Genomic DNA, 20,028 nt, shown 5'->3' on the forward strand with positions numbered 1-20,028 from the left:
AAAAAGTTAAATGAAAGCAAGAAAACACTAACATTGAGAAATAAGGAAAAGACAGTGATGTCAAAATGACCCAATGTAGGTGAGGGTAAGTATTGGCAGAGCTTTAAGACAGTTTTATTAAGCTTTTTGTATTTGTAATAGGATTTGGCAAGCACAGTGCGAGTGCTGTGCAGATAAAACCTGACAAGGGCTGGTTGAAATAGTCTTTAAATTGGTACAGCCACAAAAAATGGCTGAGTCATGTGGGGTGGCGGGGGGTAGTGGGGAAACATTACAAGGTTACCCTGCAAAAAAACATCAGGTACAAGAGGGAAAGGCAAATCATAACAGATACAGTGAATAATGATGTCTGCAGTCAACATTAAGAACGTGAGCATGGTGGACTTCAACTTTTGCATGGTATAAGGGAATGTTCTATGGGAATGTACTAGGGAGTACATGAATATTGAACAGATTAAAAAAAGGTTTTAGACAATCATGATTACAGATGTTCACAAACCATTCAAGACCAGATTGAGAGTCAGGCAGAGTGAAATGTATCTTATTTTTCACCTTCCCTTTGCCTTATAACAAGTATTTCTCCCCTTGCCGAATTAAAAGAATTTCCACATGTGGGTAATTCACATATGGAAATACAATCATTTAGCATATGTAGAAAGTAATCTGTAAAATTGTATTCAGCATTCCCATACTGAATAAATGAAACTGAAATTATGAGCTGTGTGGTAACTATTACCAAGTGAGGAATTAACACAAAGTTTTTCCTCCTGACCTTATCAGATGCAAATCATATCCAGATTCCAAATAAATAGTGAAATGAACATGTAAAGCCCACACTCAACCAAATGTGAAGCATATCATACATTTTGTTCAAGGTAAAATAAATATTTGTTGCATACATTGTCTTCTTTATTATAAACACAAATATCCGGAAACAAATACTTATGGAAGAAACATATTAGTCATAGACGCTACAAAAGTAGCCAACGCCCATATGTACACGTGTAACTTTTCATCAGACCATATTGCAGAATACTTAGCCCTGTTTGATGTAAAACTCATTGTTAACAAGCTCTCATCCAGGTGCAGGAGAAGGAAAGGACACAGTTTGAAAGGGGCAGGGCAAACAGAATATTGCCTAAAGTTCCCCACAGATGGCTATACCCTTTAATCTTGAGTCAAATCTATGTTTTAAAAACCTACGTACAGGATAGAGCCACCAACAATCACATCCACTCTGCCATTGAAGACACCTCTGAATAAAACATTACTATGAGAACGGGGGTACCACTTGGCCACCACAATACTGTTGTCCAGAGCCCATCTTCTTGAGTATTCTGTCTGATCAGATGTGCAGGACTAGTGCCATCAATGTCCTCTAATAAGAATCGGACAAAGGTGTTTGTGGCACCATCAATTCAGATGCATGTACCATAAATTATGAAGAAACAGTTGGAAAGCAGAAAGGCATGCAGGGCAAGGTTCGATTGACCAGACTGAAATGGAGGATGCAGTTTTGAAGTGAGTGGTGCACAAATTTACAGACCATGTAAGAGATGAAGGACGGGACAGTTTTAGTTAGGATATACTTAAAGGAGGTAAAATATTGATCATCTTTAATCTTGAAGTGGAGGCAGCTGTGATGTACCATGCACTCCCTTTTCCTCTGACTTGGTCTCCATTATAAAATAACATCCTACAACTAGTTGGAAGAAGGTTGGCAATATCATTGCGATATGGAGTCTTTGATTCATGTTTCAGAGGTGGTCAAGATATACAAACTTTGTTGAATTATGAGGTTGCGGATATTAAAGGATTTTTTATATGGTAAACCTTGCATTAAGAAGTCCATCCCAACTATGAACTTTGGCTAGTGATGTAAAAAAGATAAGAGGGGAATAGCCTATCCCTGTGATATGCAAGGGCAGAATTAAATATATAGTTTAGTAGTCTGGTTTAGATTTAAAATTAAGGTGCTGGTGCAACATCATGGGAAAGGTCTCTGGGCAAATTAGTAGAGGCAGAGTTAGTTAAATGCGGTATCATAGGTAGGCTGTCCTGTCTTAGGGTTAAGCGTGTAACAACTGGGAAAACCCCACAGAAAGGAAAACAATGCTTTTCAGTGTAAACATTTAAACACGGATAAACACCAGAACAAATACAACCTGAAATGCATTTGAAAAAAGAAAATTGTAAGATAAATGACTCATTTTTATTCCTTTCTGAAGGGGCCAACACAATGTAACTTTTGTATACCAGTTAGCAGCATTAAAAGACTGGTCTAACATTATGCTGCTTGATTTTGTTATTTAGGGATGTTGCTAAAATATTGTTTTGTGTGCTTACATAAAAGGTGTAGATTTTAGAAGCATGTTTTAGGTCTGCCCTATTATTTTATACACTGTAGACAGCATGGGAATATTAAAATCATATTTGATCTTTTGCAGTATTCAATTAGTTCAGTGATTAGTGAAACTGATTGCTCATAAGAATCATAGTTGATATGTACTATAACATTTACCCACAGACACACAATGGGAAAACACTCTTTGACTCATAAGACCCTTTTCTAACAAATCAGTATTGATAGTAGGTTGCTGGCCAAATCCCACTGGCTTTAAACATTAAAATCATTACAGGTAGCTGTGAAAAGAATGCTTTCACTATGCACATGGGATAGTAGTAAAAACATGACAAGACTTTCCACATACCAACAAAATTCATAGCTGCAAGGTGTCCCATTGTCATGTGTCATACCTTCAGCTAATCCTGGCTTTTTACCCGAGTGCAATTAACTGCTTAGGTTTTTGAGACTATATTTACAATTTTAACCGCAGAAAGTCCCAGACTACAACGTGATGTCTGTTAAAATGTCAATGAGACATTTGTCATTGTGACACTTGGTAGCAATAAATGTCCACACAACAGCAGTACCACCTTAATTTAGTCAGGCAAATATTGCAGAAAAGCAATGGCAAGCAAGTTTATAGCATCAACTTTCAGGTACCATAATATTCAGGGCTACAAATGAATACAGTGCAATTCAAAATTTTAAAGGCGGTTTTACAAAGTACTATGCTGTTGGTGGGGTTGACCACCGTTCAGTGGTGAATAGGTGAATTACCTCCTCAACTGTGTCCAAAAAACTGTTTATCAAAACATTTGAATATAGCACTCTCACTTTGAATCCACTAGTTATCCCGTAAACCAGACAAAGATTGAGAGGAAATGAGATTTGAGAAATGGGAACGTGAAATAACAGTGTAATACAACCAGTTTCTATGCATAAAACAGTCAAGTCTACTGTAGAAACTGTTGGTGAGAAGGCTCTGCATACCTTGCATTACAGTTCCTTTAAATTAAATATGTGCTTTATAATAAGGACTGGAAAAAACTAGAGGTTTTTTAAACACTGGAAAATCCCAGTTTTTGTCTGAATAAACACTGGTAAGCACGGATTTCAAAAGATTTGAAAAACACTAAGAAAATAAACTCTGAAAACAGGACAGACTATGATATGTAATGTTGGTTAATTGAGCTGTCTAACAATCAGGTGTAAGTTATCAGGTCAGCAAGGCTATAGCCTTGGAAGATTTTTGTTTTAGAAAGTGCCATTCCATAGACCAGTCAGCTTGGATTTTTATTGTTGTAAACAATGATTGTGATGGTAGATTTTTTTTCAAGGGGAGAAGACTACTAGTTTAAGACTTTTGAGAATCATTGATCAAAAGGTCTGTAGTTGTGCTGCCTCTTACTGGGTTTGTGTAGGTATCATCAACTTGTGTCTTGAAAATGTTGATGAGGATATCATATTTGTGATTCTCTTTACTTTGTTTTAAAGTCCCCAATGCTGGATATTGGACAATGAAGCATGCAGGGCCTATTGGGATGAGCTGTATATAATTGCTGAGCGGAAGGGTCGCGATTTACAATGACAGACATTATTAGTTGGCAGATACCAGATTGAGGTAAAATAAGCCATTGATGTTAGGTTCTTAAATTAGTAGTTAAAAAGATGAAGAATTCTTGTTTGTATATGAGAGTAGAGACACCAGGCCATACCCAAAGACATTTTCCTGTTTCATTTATCACTGTAAATTGGTTAAATTATTGATCACACCACATTTGACATGACCACCAAAGAGGGCATGCCTATGAAGTCTGGTGGGAAAAGGAAGAATTAGCTACAAGAACTAAGGGGAGATTTAGCATGAATATTGTGTGTCAGGTGCAAGATGTCAACTTAAATATATACAGCTCATTCACTGACAAAAGGCTTCAGCCACAAACCATGCCAGTCAATTATTGATATCCACGTGTGAATCACATTAGGCTCACCTTCAATGAACGTTAATACAGAAACAACTTATGGTAAATTTTAAAAATGGCTTTAACTCAAATCCCTGACAAAAGTGGCTGAGTTATGCATGGTTGAGAGCTAGGCCCGGTAAGTTGAGGGTGGAACCAAGATGGCCACCCCTGCATTATAAAAGAGCGCAGAGGTACTGCTTCACTGTGATTAAGTCCATGCTCCATGCCAGCACAGGCAAGAAGAGCATCTAAAGTCACCAGACACTGCCAACATGGATCAAAATGGTGGTGCGCTGGCGCTTGTCCACTGTATCAGACCAACCATCATGGAGGAACGCCTTGCTCCCAAGGCACATGGGATGCAGCAATCTGCCAAAGCTTTTAGGTCCAAGTCAATCACAGGAGACCGGGACACAGATTCCAAATTGTACCCAGTGTAAGAATTGCTGTGGATCAGCGGTGGATTAAACAACCTAGCCTGAAAGCAGATCGGGGACGCATCTGCTGATCTGTCTCCATTCCTGCTGCAGCGCACCAGTACACTTCCATTGCACTGCCCTGACCAACATGGCTCGACAAATCCCAAACAAGACTGGATGCATCAGGAATACTTCTGACCGCCTGGACAGCAAAGTGGCTTAAAAGCATTGTGATCCCTTGGAGGCTGTCATCAAAGTCCAGAAGAAGATGCTTTATGAGGGTACCAGGGACCTACTATGGTCAAGAGGCTCTTCCCTCCATGATTCACTGTGCTGCTAGTAGGCCACCAGCTGGATAGAAATGAACACTAGAGCAAGCATGCAAGTCACACCAGGGCACCTCTGAATGAGGTAAATGGCTGGTGCATGGAGGAGGGGTGCTAGATGTTTCCTCAATCCAAGAGTTCCAAGGGCACCTCTGCCATCTTGAATCAGTATATTGTAAATGTTGTGGGTTAGATTTTTCATCCTTGGCGTGGTCTCCCTTAACTTTTTGCCTCTGTTCCCCAGGTTGTTGATGTGTGCTGGACTCTGATTTCGCTGTTTTTGTTACTCTGGGCACTTTACCACTGCTAACCAGTGCTAAAGTGCAAGTGCTCCTTTACAAAATGTGTATGTAATTGGCTTATCCATGATTGGCATATTTGATTTATTAGTAAGTCCCTAGTACAATGCACTAAATGTGCCCAGGGCCTGTAAATCAAATGCCACTAGTGTGCATGCAGCAGGGGTTCTGCAACCTACATAGTAGCTCTGTAATCATGTCTCAGACCTGCCACTGCAGTGTCTGTGTGTGCAGTTTTAACTGTAAATTCGACTTGGCAAGTGTACCCACTTGCCAGGCCTAAACCTTCCCTTTTCTTGCATGGCTGACACCCCTAAGGTATGCCCTAGGTAGCCCCAAGGCCAGGGTGCAGTGTATGGTTAAGGTAGGACATCTAGTAATGTGTTTTATATGTCCTGACAGTGAAATATCGCTAAATTTATTTTTCACTGTTGCAAGGCCTGTCCCTCTCATAGGTTAACATGGGCGCTACCTTCAAAGTGTAGATTCCCTTTGGGAGCGGATAGACATGTAAAGTTTGGGGTCTCTGAGCTCACAATTTAAAAACACATCTTTTAGTATAGTTGATTTTAAGATTGTGTGTTGGAAAATACCACTTTTAGAAGTAGCATTTTCTTGTGTATACCATTTCTGTGACTCTGCCTGTTTGTGGATTCCCCGTCTGGGCCAGTTTGACAGTTGGGCTGGTTGCACCTCACAATAGACAGTGACACAAAAGGTGCTGGGGTGTAATATGCATTTCCTGATGAGCCATCTGTGCTAGGAGGGAGGGGAGGAGTGGTCACTCACATCTGAAATGGCTGTGCCTGCCCTCACACAATGCAGTTTCCAACACCCTGGTGAGTGTCTGGGGCCTGGCTTGGGCAAGGCAGGATTTCACATTCAAAAGAGACTTTACTTTGAAATAGGCCTACTTTAAAGGAGAAATTGGGTATAAGAAGGGCACCCAAAACCACAGATTTTAGAACACTTCTGGAAACAAAAGGAACCTCTGCCTGTAGAAGAGCTGAAGAGCTGAGGAAGAAGAGCTGCTCTGCCTGTGACTGTGCATTGTGGAGCTATCCTGCAGTTGCTGCTTCTGCCAGAGTAAGCGGGCAAAGACTGGACTTTGTGTGCCTTCCATCTTGTGAAGAAATCTCCAAGGGCTTGATTTAGAGCTTGCCTCCTGTTGTTTGAAGTCTCAGGGACAGCAAAGACTTCTCTCTGCCAGCACCTGGAGTCTCTGGAGAGACTCCTGCTCTGACAAGTGGTGCCTTACCCAGTCCCTGGGCCCTTCAAAGGAAAAGCTGGTGAAAATTCAAGGAAATCGACTTCGGACGACTCTGGACCGACGGTGCTGCTAAATCCAGTGACGCCGCCTACAACTGACTCCTTGATCCTCGCTGGAACGCGGCAACCTTCGCAGGCCCGACACCGCTGCAGCCCCACCGAAGTCCGCGACTCCGTGGAAGTCGCCGCACCACATCGTGACTGACGCTGCTTGAAGTGCGCAGATTCAACAGACACCGCAATCCCAGTCTTCGCGCATCACTCTTCACCAAAGGTACTGTACCTGGGGGTCCGTGTTAACACCTCATCGAAGCATTTTGTGTTTCCAAGCGCTATTTTTGAGTTTAATCTTTAAAGATTCATAACTTGACTTGTGTATGTCAGATTTTTTTTGTTTTGGACTTGTATTGTTTAGATAAATATTTCCTATTTTTCTAAAATCGGTGTTGTATTATTTTGTAGTGTTTTCATTAAGTTACTGTGTGTGTTGGTACAAATACTTCACACCTAGCACTCTGAAGTTAAACATACTGCTCTGCCAAGCTACCAAGGGGATAAGCAGGGGTTAGCTGGGGGTGATTCTCTATTAGCCTGAATAGAGTGAGGGTCCTTGCTTGAAGAGGGGGTAACTTGACTGTCAACCAAAGACCCCATTTCTAACACTGGTAATCAGGGGTTGGGATTTGGACTTGTATTTGTACTTGACATACAGTGATTAAGTGTACACTACTGTTTGAGTTCAGACCACTACGTGACCACATACTACTTGTCTTGTGATTTTGCTTTTTTCTCTTTGGGACTATTTTTGTTCTACTTCTATTTTTGCTGATCCCTTGATTGACTTTTTTTGGAAACTTAATTTGGGAACTTGTTTTCTGCTTTGGAACTTTGCTCTTTTGTTTAACTCTTTATCATGTCTCAATCTGGAGATACATCAGCTGGAGCTGCTTTTGACATGGAGAAATTGGAGAGCTACACCTTGGCTCAGTTTAAGCAGTTCTGCAAAGATTTGGCCTGTCCCATTAAGAGCTCTTCCAAGAAGGAGGATCTGCAAAAGGCACTGAGGGCCTGGGTGACAGCCAACGAGGTTGGTGGGCACACAGAAGGGGAGCAGGGTGAGGAGGAGAGGGTGCAAGTCACTCACAATGATGTAGTGGGTGGGCCTGTTATGTCCAGGCAGAGAGACTCCAGGGCAGGTAGCATTGTGTCCTCCAAGGGTCTGACACCTGAAGATTTACAGGACAGACAGGCAGAGAGGGAATACCAATTGGAGCTGAAAAAGTTCAGTCTGAAGATGGAGATGGAAAGGGAGATGGAGCAGAGAAGGCTGGTCATTGAGGAAAGGAAGCTGCAGCTGGCTCATGAGCTTAGCTTAAAGGAGTTAGCCACAAGGAGCCAGTGTAGCAGAGATGGGGGCAGCAATCCTACAGTGCAGCCTGAGAGGAGGGTGCACATTCCTAAAGACCTTGTGAAGGATTACAAGAGGGAGGATGACATATACTTGTGGTTGAAGGGGTTTGAGTCTGCTCTCCACATGAATCTGGTCCCTGAAGCTCATTGGGGGGGGGGGGTACGTGGAAGCACTTTGAGGTAGAGGGGAAGGATACACTGACAGCCTTAGGGGATGCTCAGAATCTCACCTAATCTAGCATGAAGGATGGCGTGCTTACAAGGTATGGTCTTACCCCTGAGGAGTACAAGGATAAGTTTAGGTCCTACAAGAAGAAGGAATCCCAAGCATGGTTGGAATGTGTGGATTCTTATTGCAGGTCACTGGATGGTTGGGTGAAGGACAGTAAGGTAACTACGTATGAGGGGCTTTACAATCTGATTGCTTGGGAGCACTTATATAGTTTATGTTTTCCAGAGCTCTGCCAGCACCTGATTGACAGCGAGCTGACTGATCCCAGGAAGCTTCCGCAGGAAGCGGACTGGTGGGAGAGTACCAGGGTCCAAAAGAGGTATGGGGGAGACCACACCAAGGGTGGTCAAGGTCCCTCTCAGAAGAAAGGGGGGGGTAAGGGTAAACAGGGGGAGTTCTCTAAAGGGCCTCAAACTGATTCCCAGGGTAAGGATTCCCAACCCCCCCAGTGAAAAGAAGCCATGGTTCTCCAAAGGGAAGCCAGTGGCAGGTGGTCCCCCACGTAGGTGCTATGCATGTGACCAGGTAGGTCATGTGAGGGGGGACCCCAAATGCCCCAAAAGTACACTGGCACCCACTGGTGTGCCGACCCATGGTTTGGCCAGTGTAGCGCTTGGGGAGGAGTTGGTTTCAGGTGGGTGGGAACCAGCTGAGATGACTCTTGTCTCACTAGGGAACAGTGAGATGGTCCAGAGAACCCTAGTGCCTGAGAACACTAAGAAGTACAGGCAGTGGGTGACCATTAATGGACAGAGGGTGGAGGCTCTAAGAGACACAGGAGCCAGTGTGACTACAGTGAGGAGTCAGCTGGTTTCTGAAGAGCAGATAGATCCCCGGGTACTTCACCAAGTAGTTGCAGTGGACAACTCAGAGCGCCTGTGCACAGTGGCGCAGGTTCCCTTTGAATGGTGGGGGGGGTCTCAGGTTGCTTGAAGGTAGCTGTGAGTCCAACCATGCCTGTTGATTGTTTGCTAGGCAATGATCTGGAGGATTCCCCTTGGAAGAAGGTGGAACACAGGTCTCACTTGGAGATGTTGGGTCTGCCTGGGTGGGTATGCGTATCCACCAGGTCAATGGCAGCCCGTCAGGGTGGTCAAGAACCCCTGGAGTCTGAAACAATGGCCCAGGGGACCGCCAAGAAGAGAAAGGGCAGGGGGAGCGGGAAACCGGCCCCCGAAGTTCCCACGGTCCAGGAGGAGGCAGAGCCTGAGGGTGACACCCCAGAGCCTACAGGGGAACAGGTGGCTGAACTGGGGGAGGTCCCTGAGCTGTCACAGTGTCGCTGAGGCTGTAGACATGCCGGGGGCGGTGCAGGTGGCGGTGCTTGCGGCGGTGTCTGGCGCGGCGGTGCTTGCAGCAGGGTCTGTTGCGGCGGTGCTTGCGGCGGTGTCTGTTGTGGCGGTGCTTGCGGCGGTGTCTGTTGCGGCGGTGCTTGCGGCGGTGTCTGTTGCGGCGGTGCTTGCGGCGGTGTCTGTTGCAGCGGCGGTGTCTGTTGCAGCGGTGCTTGCGGCGGTGTCTGTTGCAGCGGTGCTTGTGCCAGTGTCTGTTGCAGCAGTGCATCGGTCAGCACCTGCTGAGGGACACAGCAAGACGTCTCCTGCAGCCTCAGACTGCTGCCCACTGGGGAAGAGGTGGGGACTGTCGTTGAGGCTGTAGACGTGGCGGTGCAGGTGGCGGTTGTGGTGGCGGGGCAGACAGTAGTGTTTGCCGCCGTACAGGTTGGCGTGGTCATGGACAGAAAGTGGGACACTGGTCCCTCAGTCAGTGCCAAAATGTCCTCTTCTGACCTGCTCTTCAGCTTTTGGCCCTTCCCCAGCTTTGATGGTGCTGCAGTTGTCTTGCCACTATCCCCTTTGGTTTTTGCTGAGCCCTTGGCGGCTGGTACTTTCGGCTTCTCCCTCTGGGACGTGGGCACCTTTTTCACCTTGGCAGTTGATAGAATGTCCTTGCCCCGCTACGTGGCACACTGGCAGCCCTGATGGGTGGCGCACTCCATGACCCCGCAATTGCTGACACCACTGTGCCTGGAGATATGGTGGCTGAGGTGCTGGGCTGGGACCTGGAAAGCCTGGCCCTAGGGGAAGGACGGGGGGAAGGTGTAGGGAAGAGGTCAATGTTAGCCAGGAAGAGTTTTTTAGACACACTGGGACGGGAAGATGGAGGGGGTTTGGGAGTGGAGGCAGAGGTAGTGGTTGTAGGAGGTATACGTCTGCTGAATTTGGGTGAAGGTGCATGGGCCAGAGGCTGTTGTGAGGTGGATGGCTGTTGGTTGGGTGTGCGCCTGCGTTTGTGTACTTTGGGAGGAGGGCTCACTGACACACTGGGAGAGGACACTGGGGATGTGTGAATGGTAGTGGGGGTAGTGAGTGCACGTGAGCGGTGTGTGGTGATGGGCCTGCTGGTGATGGAGGCAGTGGCTGAGGATGTAGTGCATGCAGGTTTGAGTAGAGACGAGACAGGGAGGGAGGAGGAGGACATGGAGGAGGGGGACACAGTGGAGGCAGTGGATGTTGCTGTGTCTGCATGGAGATGGTGCTTGTGCGAGTGCCTGTGGGATGTGTGGTGCCTATGTTTGCCTGAGCCACTCTTGTGTGTTGATGAGTGTGCATGCTGGTCTGATGGTGTGCTTGGGATAGGCTGAGGTACAGGGGCTTGGGTCTGCGTGGAGGACGTTGGAGGGGGAGGCTGGACACAGGGACAATGGCTGCCATCAGTGCTGAGGCCAGAGCCTGAAATGCTCTCTGTTGGGCTGCCTGCCCAGAATGAATGCCCTCCAGGTATGCATTTGTTTGTTGCAAATGCCTCTCTACACCCTGGATGGCATTCACAATGGTAGATTGCCCAACAGTGAGGGATCTCAGGAGGTCAATAGCCTCCTCACTGAGGGCAGCAGGGCTGACTGGGGCATGGCCTAAGGTGCCTGGGGCGAAGGAGATGCCCAGCCTCATGGGTGAGTGGGCACGGGACATACGCTGAGGGGCTGCTGGGAGGGCGGTGCTGGTAGAGGGGGTGGCGGCTGTACCTGTTGATGTGGTGGGCACAGAGGTGCCCACCACCGCAAGGGAGCTCCCATCAGAGGAGGAGTCGCTGTCACTGCTGTCTGCTCCTGTCCCCTCCGTGGAGCTCCCCTCGCCCTCCGTCCCACTGGTGGCTTCAGACTCCATTGTTTCGCCCTCCAGGGCCAAGTGGGTTGTGGCTCCCTCCTGCTCCGGTGCCAGTGCTCCTCCGCCTGATGATGTTGTTGCACACAAGAAGAGGGAGACCACAAAAAGGGGGGGAAAGACAGAAGAAAGGCATGTTCAGTGCATGCAACATCACTACGTTGACGAACACACCACACAGGGAGCAGCCCTCTGCACTACGCCATGCAGTGACAGTTTCTAGAAATTTCAGCTGACCATGGGGTACGAGGCCTAAGACCAATTGATGCACACCTGGAAGTCACAGGAACCTGACTAGGTGTAGATGGCTCTTACCACTGGTGGGTTTCGGGTGCCACATGGCCTGCCTCACAAGGGACCTTGCCTACCAAGTTCGCCCTGGCCTAGGGGAACCCACTGCCCACCTCCCCCACTCGGACACCTCGTAATGCGTGCAGAGTCAGCTGAATGAGATTGTACTCCCCACCCTTGTGGTTGCTGTGATGCCCTCAAGTGCCCATCCAACTCTGGATAGGCCACCACCAGGATCCGGAACATCAGGGGGGTCCTGGTGCGACGGGCACCTCTCCCACATTTGGAGGCCATCCCCAGCTGGGTCTCCGCCGTTTTTCTTGCTCCAGCGGTGTAGGTCCTCCCATCTTTTCCGGCACTGGGTGCTCCGTCTGTGGTAGACCCCAGGGTCCGGACATCCTTGGCGATGGCACGCCAAATACCCTTATTCTGGTGGGCGCTGACCTAGAGGAATGGTACAGGGGGAAAGGAAATGACTTACCCGTCCGCACCATCATACTCATTGCCCCCCAGTTCCCACCCTTGCCCTGACGCGAATACACACCCCATCCGCACATGCAGGCCATCTCCCCCCCCCCATGTATCTTCTATCCACACCACTCAAAACAGGCATTGTCCATGCAGCATGCTCACAGTGTACTCACCTGTTTGTCTGGAGGACCGTACAGTTGCGTGTACTGGGGGCGAACCTCATCCACTATTTTCTCCAACTCCTCCGAAGTGAAGGCAGGGGACTTTTCCCCCAGACACTGTTGGCATTGTTGCTTCCAGACACAGGTCACAGCAGCACTTACAGTGTAGGTCCTCTTCTGTTGAAGGTCAGGTATCAAGTGAGTGAACAGACAGAAAATGGCGGTCACGTCCGCGGCGGTGCGTACCGTCACCACCAGCGTACATCGTCATTGGTTCCTGGAACCCATAGGGCCCAATGTTAACCAATGCAGAATTGCGCTGCGGTCTTCAACCGTCCACTGCGACGGTATAGAACGCCAGCGCAGTTACCTCATATCCCCTTGTCCCACCTTCAGGTCAGGCAGCCGCATTTCAGGAGGCCACATGGGATGGATGTTAACTGTGTCACACCTATCTAGGCCGGGAATATAGATAGATACCGGCACATTGCGGATTAATAACTTTTCTGAGTGATACCTCAGTGTTGGATGACTCTCTGCTCGATGTTCTCCTCCATAGGGCACGTCCGCTGGGGCAGGTGATGAGATGGCGGCATCCTCCGGTGTACAGACCCCTGGTGAACCTTTCGACAATGGAAGAGAGACACATCCTAGTCACATACAGACTTGTTTGTGCAACAATCCAGGAACTGTGTGCCCAGTTGGAGCCGGACCTGATGTCAGTTATCTGTCATCCCACAGAAACCCCCTCTAGTGCAGGTCCTGTCTGTACTCCATTTCCTGGCCAGTGGGTCTTTTCAAACAACAGTGGCCATGGCATCAGGGATGTCCCAGCCAATGTTCTCTAACGTGGTGTCCAGAGTGTTGTCTACCATGCCAAAACACATGCGCAGCTACATCGTGTTCCCTTAGGTGGAGGATTTGCCCACAGTGAAAGGTGACTTTTATGCCCTGGGACATATCCCCAACATCATCAGTGCCATTGATGGTACACATGAGGCATTTGTACCCCCCCGCAGGAATGAACAGGTGTACAGAAACCGGAAGAGCTACCATTTCATGAATGTGCAGATGGTGTGTTTGGCAGACCAGTACATCTCCCATGTGAATGGCAAGTATCCTGGCTCAGTCCATGACGCTTACATTTTGAGGAATAGCAGCATCCCTCATGAGATGGGGCAACTCCAGAGGTACCGTGTGTGGCTAATAGGTGAGCCTAAAGTCCCACACAGTTTAATTTGCTGTCTGGGTATGGGGCTGTCCCTAAGGGTTAGTGTGTGTCTAACAGTTGTCCCTCAACATTTGCAAGTGGCTCTGGTTACCCCAACCCGTCATGGCTACTGACCCCAGTGAAGAATCCCAGGAAAAGGGCAAAGGAATGCTACAATGAGGCACATGGGCGAACTAGGAGGGTGATCGAACGCACCTTCGGCCTCCTGAAGGCCAGATTCCGGTGCCTTCATCTGACAGGTGGCTCCCTATCCTACTCACCACAGAAGGTGTGCCAGATAATCGTGGCCTGCTGTATGCTGCACAACCTGGCTTTCCGACACCAGGTGCCTTTTCTGCAGGAGGATGGGCCAGATGGTGGTCTTGTGGCAGCTCTGGAGCCTGTGAACAGTGAAGAAGAGGAGGCAGAAGAGGAGGATATTGACAACCAAAACAACATCATCATGCAATACTTCCAGTGAGACACAGGTAAGAATATGTCACTGCTTCCCACATCTCATACTATTGTTGGAACTAGCATAAGTCTGTCATTTTCATTTAGTGAATGGACCCTGACTTGTCACTTTGACTTTCCATTTCCACAGATCTGGGTCCAACTTTGTGCCCTCTGCTATGTTTACTGTTGGCCTACAGCTGTGTTACATTGGTATGCGAACAAGTAAATTGACATTGCTATTTTGCATAGTTATTGCAATTACACATTTGTGAAAGCACAGACTGACTCCAGATTGTTTTGTGATTGAAGTGTGTTTATTCCTGTGCTAATAAGTGGAGGGGGTTGTAAAATGGGCTGGGGGGATGGAGGAGGAATGTCCATGGCAGAGTCCAGTCTATTTGTTTCACAGGTGCATTGTCCAAAGGGGCATAGGAAGTGGAGCAATGGAAGTTTAAGGATGGACAGGGTAACATAGTAGGACAGAAGGGTGACGTTCAGGGGGGTCTCATTTCCTGGCGGGGTCTTGGCAATGTTCTCTGTCCTGTTCCTGGATCTCAGTGACTGTTTGCGGGGTGGTTCTCCATCTGCAGGGGGTGGGGTGCTGGTGTCCTGTTGTTCCTGTGGCGGTGCCTCCTGTCCACTAGCGCCGGCGGAGGTGGAGGGCTGTTCATCGTCCAGGCATCGTGTCAGGGGCCCCTTGTTGTGCCACTGTGTCCCTCCTGGTGTTGAGAAGGTCTTCCAGCACCCCTGCAATGGTGACCAGGGTGATGTTAATGGACTTCAAGTCCTCCCTGATCCTAAGGTAGTGTTCCTCTTGCAGCCGCTGGGTCTCCTGAAACGTGGCCAGTACCGTTGCCATCGTCTCCTGGGAATGATGGTAAGCTCCCATGATGTTGGAGAGAGCCTCGTGGAGTGTTGGTTCCCTGGGCCTGTCCTCCCCCTGTCACACAGCAGCCCTCCCAGTTTCCCTGTTATCCTGTGCCCCTGTGCCCCTGAACCGTGTGCCCACTGCCACTGCACCCAGGTCCCTGATTGTCTTGGGTTGGTGGGTTTGCCTGGGTTCCCTGTAGTGGTGGACACACTGCTGATTGACGTGTCCAGGGGACAGAGGGATGGGCCCGCTGGGTGGGTGCTGTGCTGGTGTTTCCTGAGGGTGGAGGCTCTGTGATGGCTTGTGACAGTGTCAGGGGAACCGACTGTCCCGAGGTTTCAGATGGGCCGGGCTGGTCATCTTGATCCTGGCGTGCAAAGCTGCTGTCATCACTGTGGGCCTCTTCTGAGGGGGACTGCATATGTCTGGCACCTCCTGTCCAGTGAGGTTGGATAGGGGTCCTGTTGGGGTGTAAATGCATAGTTATTGTATCTGTGTGTGCCATCGTATGCAATAGGTGGTTGACCTTCTACTCCAGTGCTTGCATTATTGGCTTGGTCCTTGTGTGATTGGTGATTTTAGGGCATGGGTGAGTCTCTGCACTGGACAAGCTTGGGTGATGGGTGTCCATGCATTGGTGTGACATGCAGGGCTTGGTTTTGGGATGTGTGGGTTGTATTGGTGGGGTATCTGTGGGTTGTTGGGGTGACGGGTGTGAGGGTAAGGGTGGGAGTATGTGATGGCATGCAGGTGGGGTGGGGGGATAAGGTAGTAAAGATTTGACTTACCAGATTCCAGTCCTCCTGCTACTCCTGCAAGGCCCTCAGGATGCAGTATTGCCAAGACTTGCTCCTCACATGTTATTAGTTGTGGGGGAGGAGGTGGGGGTCCACCGCCAGTCCTCTGTACAGCAATCTGGTGTCTGGAGACCACAGAACGCACATTCCCCCGTAGGTCGTTCCACCTCTTTCTGATGTCATCCTGTGTTCTTGGATGCTGTCCCACTGCGTTGACCCTGTCGACCATTCTGCGCCATAGCTCCATCTTCCTTGCAATGGACGTCTGTTGCACCTGTGATCCGAATAGCTGTGGCTCTACCTGGACGATTTCCTCCACCATGACCCTAAGCTCCTCCTCAGAAAACCTGGGGTGTCTTTGAGGTGCCATGATGTGGCGTGGGTGATGTGTGAGGTGGTGTCTGTTGTGATGTGTGAGGGGGTGTGTTGGTGTGTGTAGTTTGAGGTGCGTGGATGTTGTGTAAGTGATGGTGTTGTGTGTCTGTGGATGCTGGTGTTGTTTTAGGTAGTGTCTATCTCTGGTCTGCTTTCAAATTTCTGGGAGTAAGGGTTTGTGGGTAATGTGGGAGTGTGTTTTATAGTGTTGTGGGTGTGGTGTATGTATGTGTATCAGGTGTGTGTATTTCGAATTGGCCAATGTGGTTGTGTTTTGTATATGTGTGTATATTTTGAGCGCGGCGGTGTGTACCGCCAATGGATTACCATGGTTGAAAGACCACCGTGTTGATTCATGGGTCGTGATAGTGTGGGTGTATTCTTGTTGGTGTCACGGTGTCGGTTTTGATATCACCAGTTTATCACTGACCTTTGGTGTGGCGGCCTTGTGTGGGTGTCTGTATTGTTGTGGATTTCAGGCTGTGGGTCGTAATACTTGTCAGGGAATTCCGCTAGCCACAGCAGTATGTTGCCAGTCTTCTGCACGGCGGTAAGCGGGATTTACCGCCAGGGTTGTAAAAGGGCCACAGTAATGTGTTTTATATGTCCTGACAGTGAAATATTGCTAAATTCATTTTTCACTGTTGCAAGGCCTGTCCCTCCCATAGGTTAACATGGGGGCTACCTTTAAAGTGTAGATTCCCTTTGGGAGCGGATGGACATGTGGAGTTTGGGGTCTCTGAGCTCACAATTTAAAAATACATCTTTAGTAAAGTTGATTTTAAGATTGTGTGTTTGAAAATGCCACTTTTAGAAAGTGGGCATTTTCTTGCTTATACCATTTCTGTGACTCTGCCTGTTTGTGGATTCACCGTCTGGGTCAGTTTGAAAGTTGAGCTGGTTGCACCTCACACTAGACAGTGACACAAAGGGAGCTAGGGTGTAATATGCATTTCCTGATGAGCCATTTGTGCTAGGAGGGAGGGGATGAGTGGTCACTCACACCTGAAGGGGCTGCGCCTGCCCTCACAGAATGTAGCCTCCAACCCCCTGGTGAGAGTCTGGGGCCTGGCCTGGCCAAGGCAGGAAATTTACATTCAAAAGAGACTTTACTTTGAAGTAGGCTTTCTTCAAAGGAGAAATTGGGTATAAGAATGGCACCCAAAACCACAGACTTTAGAACACTTCTGGAAACAAGAGGAACCTCTGCCTGTAGAAGAGCTGAACTACTGAGGAAGAAGAGCTGCTCTGCCTGTAACTGTGCTTTATGGAGCTATCCTGCAGTTGCTGCTTCTGCCAGAGTAAGAGGGCAAAGACTGGACTTTGTGTGTCTTCCATCTTGTGAAGAAATCTCCAAGGGCTTGATTTAGAGCTTGCCTCCTGTTGTTTGAAGTCTCAGGGACAGCAAAGACTTCTCTCTGCCAGCACCTGGAGTCTCTGGAGAGACTCCTGCTCTGACAAGTGGTGCCCTATCCAGCCCCTGGGCCCTTGAAAGGAAAATCTGGTTAAAATTCAAGGAAATCGACTTCGGATGACTTCGGACCGATGCCGCTGCTGAATCCGGTGTCACCGCCTGCAACCAACTCCGTGATCTTTCCTGGAACGCAACGACCTTCGCAGGCCCAACACCGCTGCAGCCCCGCCGAAGTCCACGACTCCGTGGAAGTCGCCGCACCATGTTGTGACCGACGCCGCTCGAAGTGCACGGATTCAACGTTTCGTACAGACACTGCGATCCCCGACTTCGCACATCGGCTTGTTTTCACTCTTCACCAAACGTACTGTACCTGGGGGTCCGAGTGACTCCGTGGCCGGTGCCGCTGGTGTCGGATTGTTGAAAACGACTCTGTCACGACTGTTAACATCTCGTGGAAGCATTTTGTGTTTCTAAGCACTATTTTTGAGTTTAATCTTTAAAAATTCATAACTTGACTTGTGTAAGTCGGATATTTGTCATTTTGGTCTTGTTTTGTTTAGATAAATATTTCCTATTTTTCTAACCCTGTGTTGTGTCATTTTCTAGTGTTTTCATTAAGTTACTGTATGCGTTAGTACAAATACTTTACACCTAGCAGTCTGAAGTTAAGCCTACTGCCATGCCAAGCTACCAAGGGGGTAAGCAGGGGTTAGCTGAGGGTGATCCTCTTTTACCCTGACTAGAGTGAGGGTCCTTGCTTGAACAGGGGTACCCTGACTGTCAACCAAAGACCCCATTTCTAACATTGTGCATTTTAGAGTATATGCACAAAGACTGTCAGTCTTTGGCTAGATGGCCTTAAAAGGTCAGCTAGTGCTCCAGTGAGCCAGAGATGTAGCACAGTCACTGGGGTGGCTGCTCTGATGTATTCTTCAGCAGACTTAACCATGAACTTTGTAAGGAGTAATGGGGTGCCCCCTTCAACTTGGGGCCTGTTGCAATTAACCTTGGCTGCTGGGGAAGGTGAAGGCACCAGAAGTGACCCTGGCTCTTAAAACCGGGCCCAAAGGGCTCCAGGCCACCGGGAAAATGTCCGGTGGATTAAAAGGCCCAACTGTGTGCAATTCATATTACGTCTGTCGACGAGAACCTATCACAATATGTACAACTCACATTTATGTATGCAATCATACATTATGCACACTGCAACAGGCACAAACACTTCTTCCAACCCGTCGACTTAATATTAGTTGCTCATTGACTGACTTTGTATGCACATGAGTTAACTATATTGCAGACCACTGCAAGGCAAATGGAAATAAACGGCACTGGAACAGATTATTTCATTTCTTTCGATGGACACAATTTTTAGACAATATAAAAAGTAAACTATTTATATAACACAAAACATGATCGTTTTAGACCTCCTCTATGATATTGTTCCTTCCAAAAACACTACCACGAAGTAATCCTATATAAAGAGGATTAGAAAGTCTTTCAAAGCAAGTTCAAAGTATTCTTGAGTTTACCCTTTCTAATGTTCACACACACAGTTTTTCAATCATTGATGGTTAGATAATCATGTGAAAATACCCACAGAAATAATTTCCCATAGCCACAGAGTAAGGCATGAACATCGTGCCATTTTTTCACGCTGTATCAAATTGATTCATCATTTTGTATGGCGGAGTAGATTTTACACTCACCTATGTAGAAGATGGTGTTTTGAAATCACGTAAGAAATAGGTGAAAATAATTTTGCAACACTAAACCCACTATTGTTACATTTGTCCTGACATTCTTTATTATTTAAGCACTTGACACATCTTGGAAAAGTGAAATATGATTCTGCACACAGTAAGTGAATGAAAGACCCGGTTCTACAAAATCCTGCTTGGAGTTTAATCTCTGTGTCGATAAAGTAGCCTTGAAAAGATGCATGCTGTTAACAAACTCTGTTATATACACCCATAATATGTGGGAAAACAAGAGTAGAAAACAGAAGGCTATATCCCAAATGAAAATCTTCAATGGCACAAAATGAATTAATTATATTACTTAAAAGATATCAAAACCTCTTGCTGCTCAATGTTTTCTGGAAAAGAAGGGTGTTGCATCGGACGAACATGTGAAGTATTCAGCAGAACCTTCATTGCATTAGCAAAGCAACATCAAAAGCAGCAATATGATCTAGAAAAGGACTTACTTTTGACGAGGTCGCCATAAGCGTGATCTCTCCAGACAGACTGGTCTTGTGTTTCTTTTGTAGTGCTTCGGTTCATAGAGGATTGCTCTAATTCTCTCCCATTTAAAGCTGTGCTTTCCTTTTCACATTTTTCTGAGGTTTAAACGAAGAGAACACAGATTTACCCTGTTGGTAAGCACTGAAGTTATGTTATACTTACCTTACAGTATGAGGTTTAGGGTCTTGAGATGAGTATAACTATTGAATTTCTAACTCGCGCCCTCACCATGCACAATTGTTTTATGAATAATGAGTGCTGTAATATCTGTGGTAATTAGCAATGCATGACAAGGGTGCGAGGTATAGT

General features: G+C 47.4%; 1 protein-coding gene across 3 annotated transcripts in view; it reads right to left on the reverse strand.

The window, feature by feature from the left end:
- Positions 1 to 20,028, reverse strand: part of MDFIC (MyoD family inhibitor domain containing) — a 183,131-nt gene that overhangs the window by 97,846 nt on the left and 65,257 nt on the right. For all 3 annotated transcript variants that reach the window (XM_069228938.1, XM_069228939.1, XM_069228940.1), the window contains one exon: positions 19,683 to 19,814. In XM_069228938.1, coding sequence (XP_069085039.1) covers positions 19,683 to 19,814 — 132 coding nt within the window. The remainder of the gene's footprint in view (positions 1 to 19,682; positions 19,815 to 20,028) is intronic.

This window comes from Pleurodeles waltl, chromosome 4_1 (genome assembly GCF_031143425.1).
Source record: "Pleurodeles waltl isolate 20211129_DDA chromosome 4_1, aPleWal1.hap1.20221129, whole genome shotgun sequence".
Classification (NCBI taxonomy): domain Eukaryota; kingdom Metazoa; phylum Chordata; class Amphibia; order Caudata; family Salamandridae; genus Pleurodeles; species Pleurodeles waltl.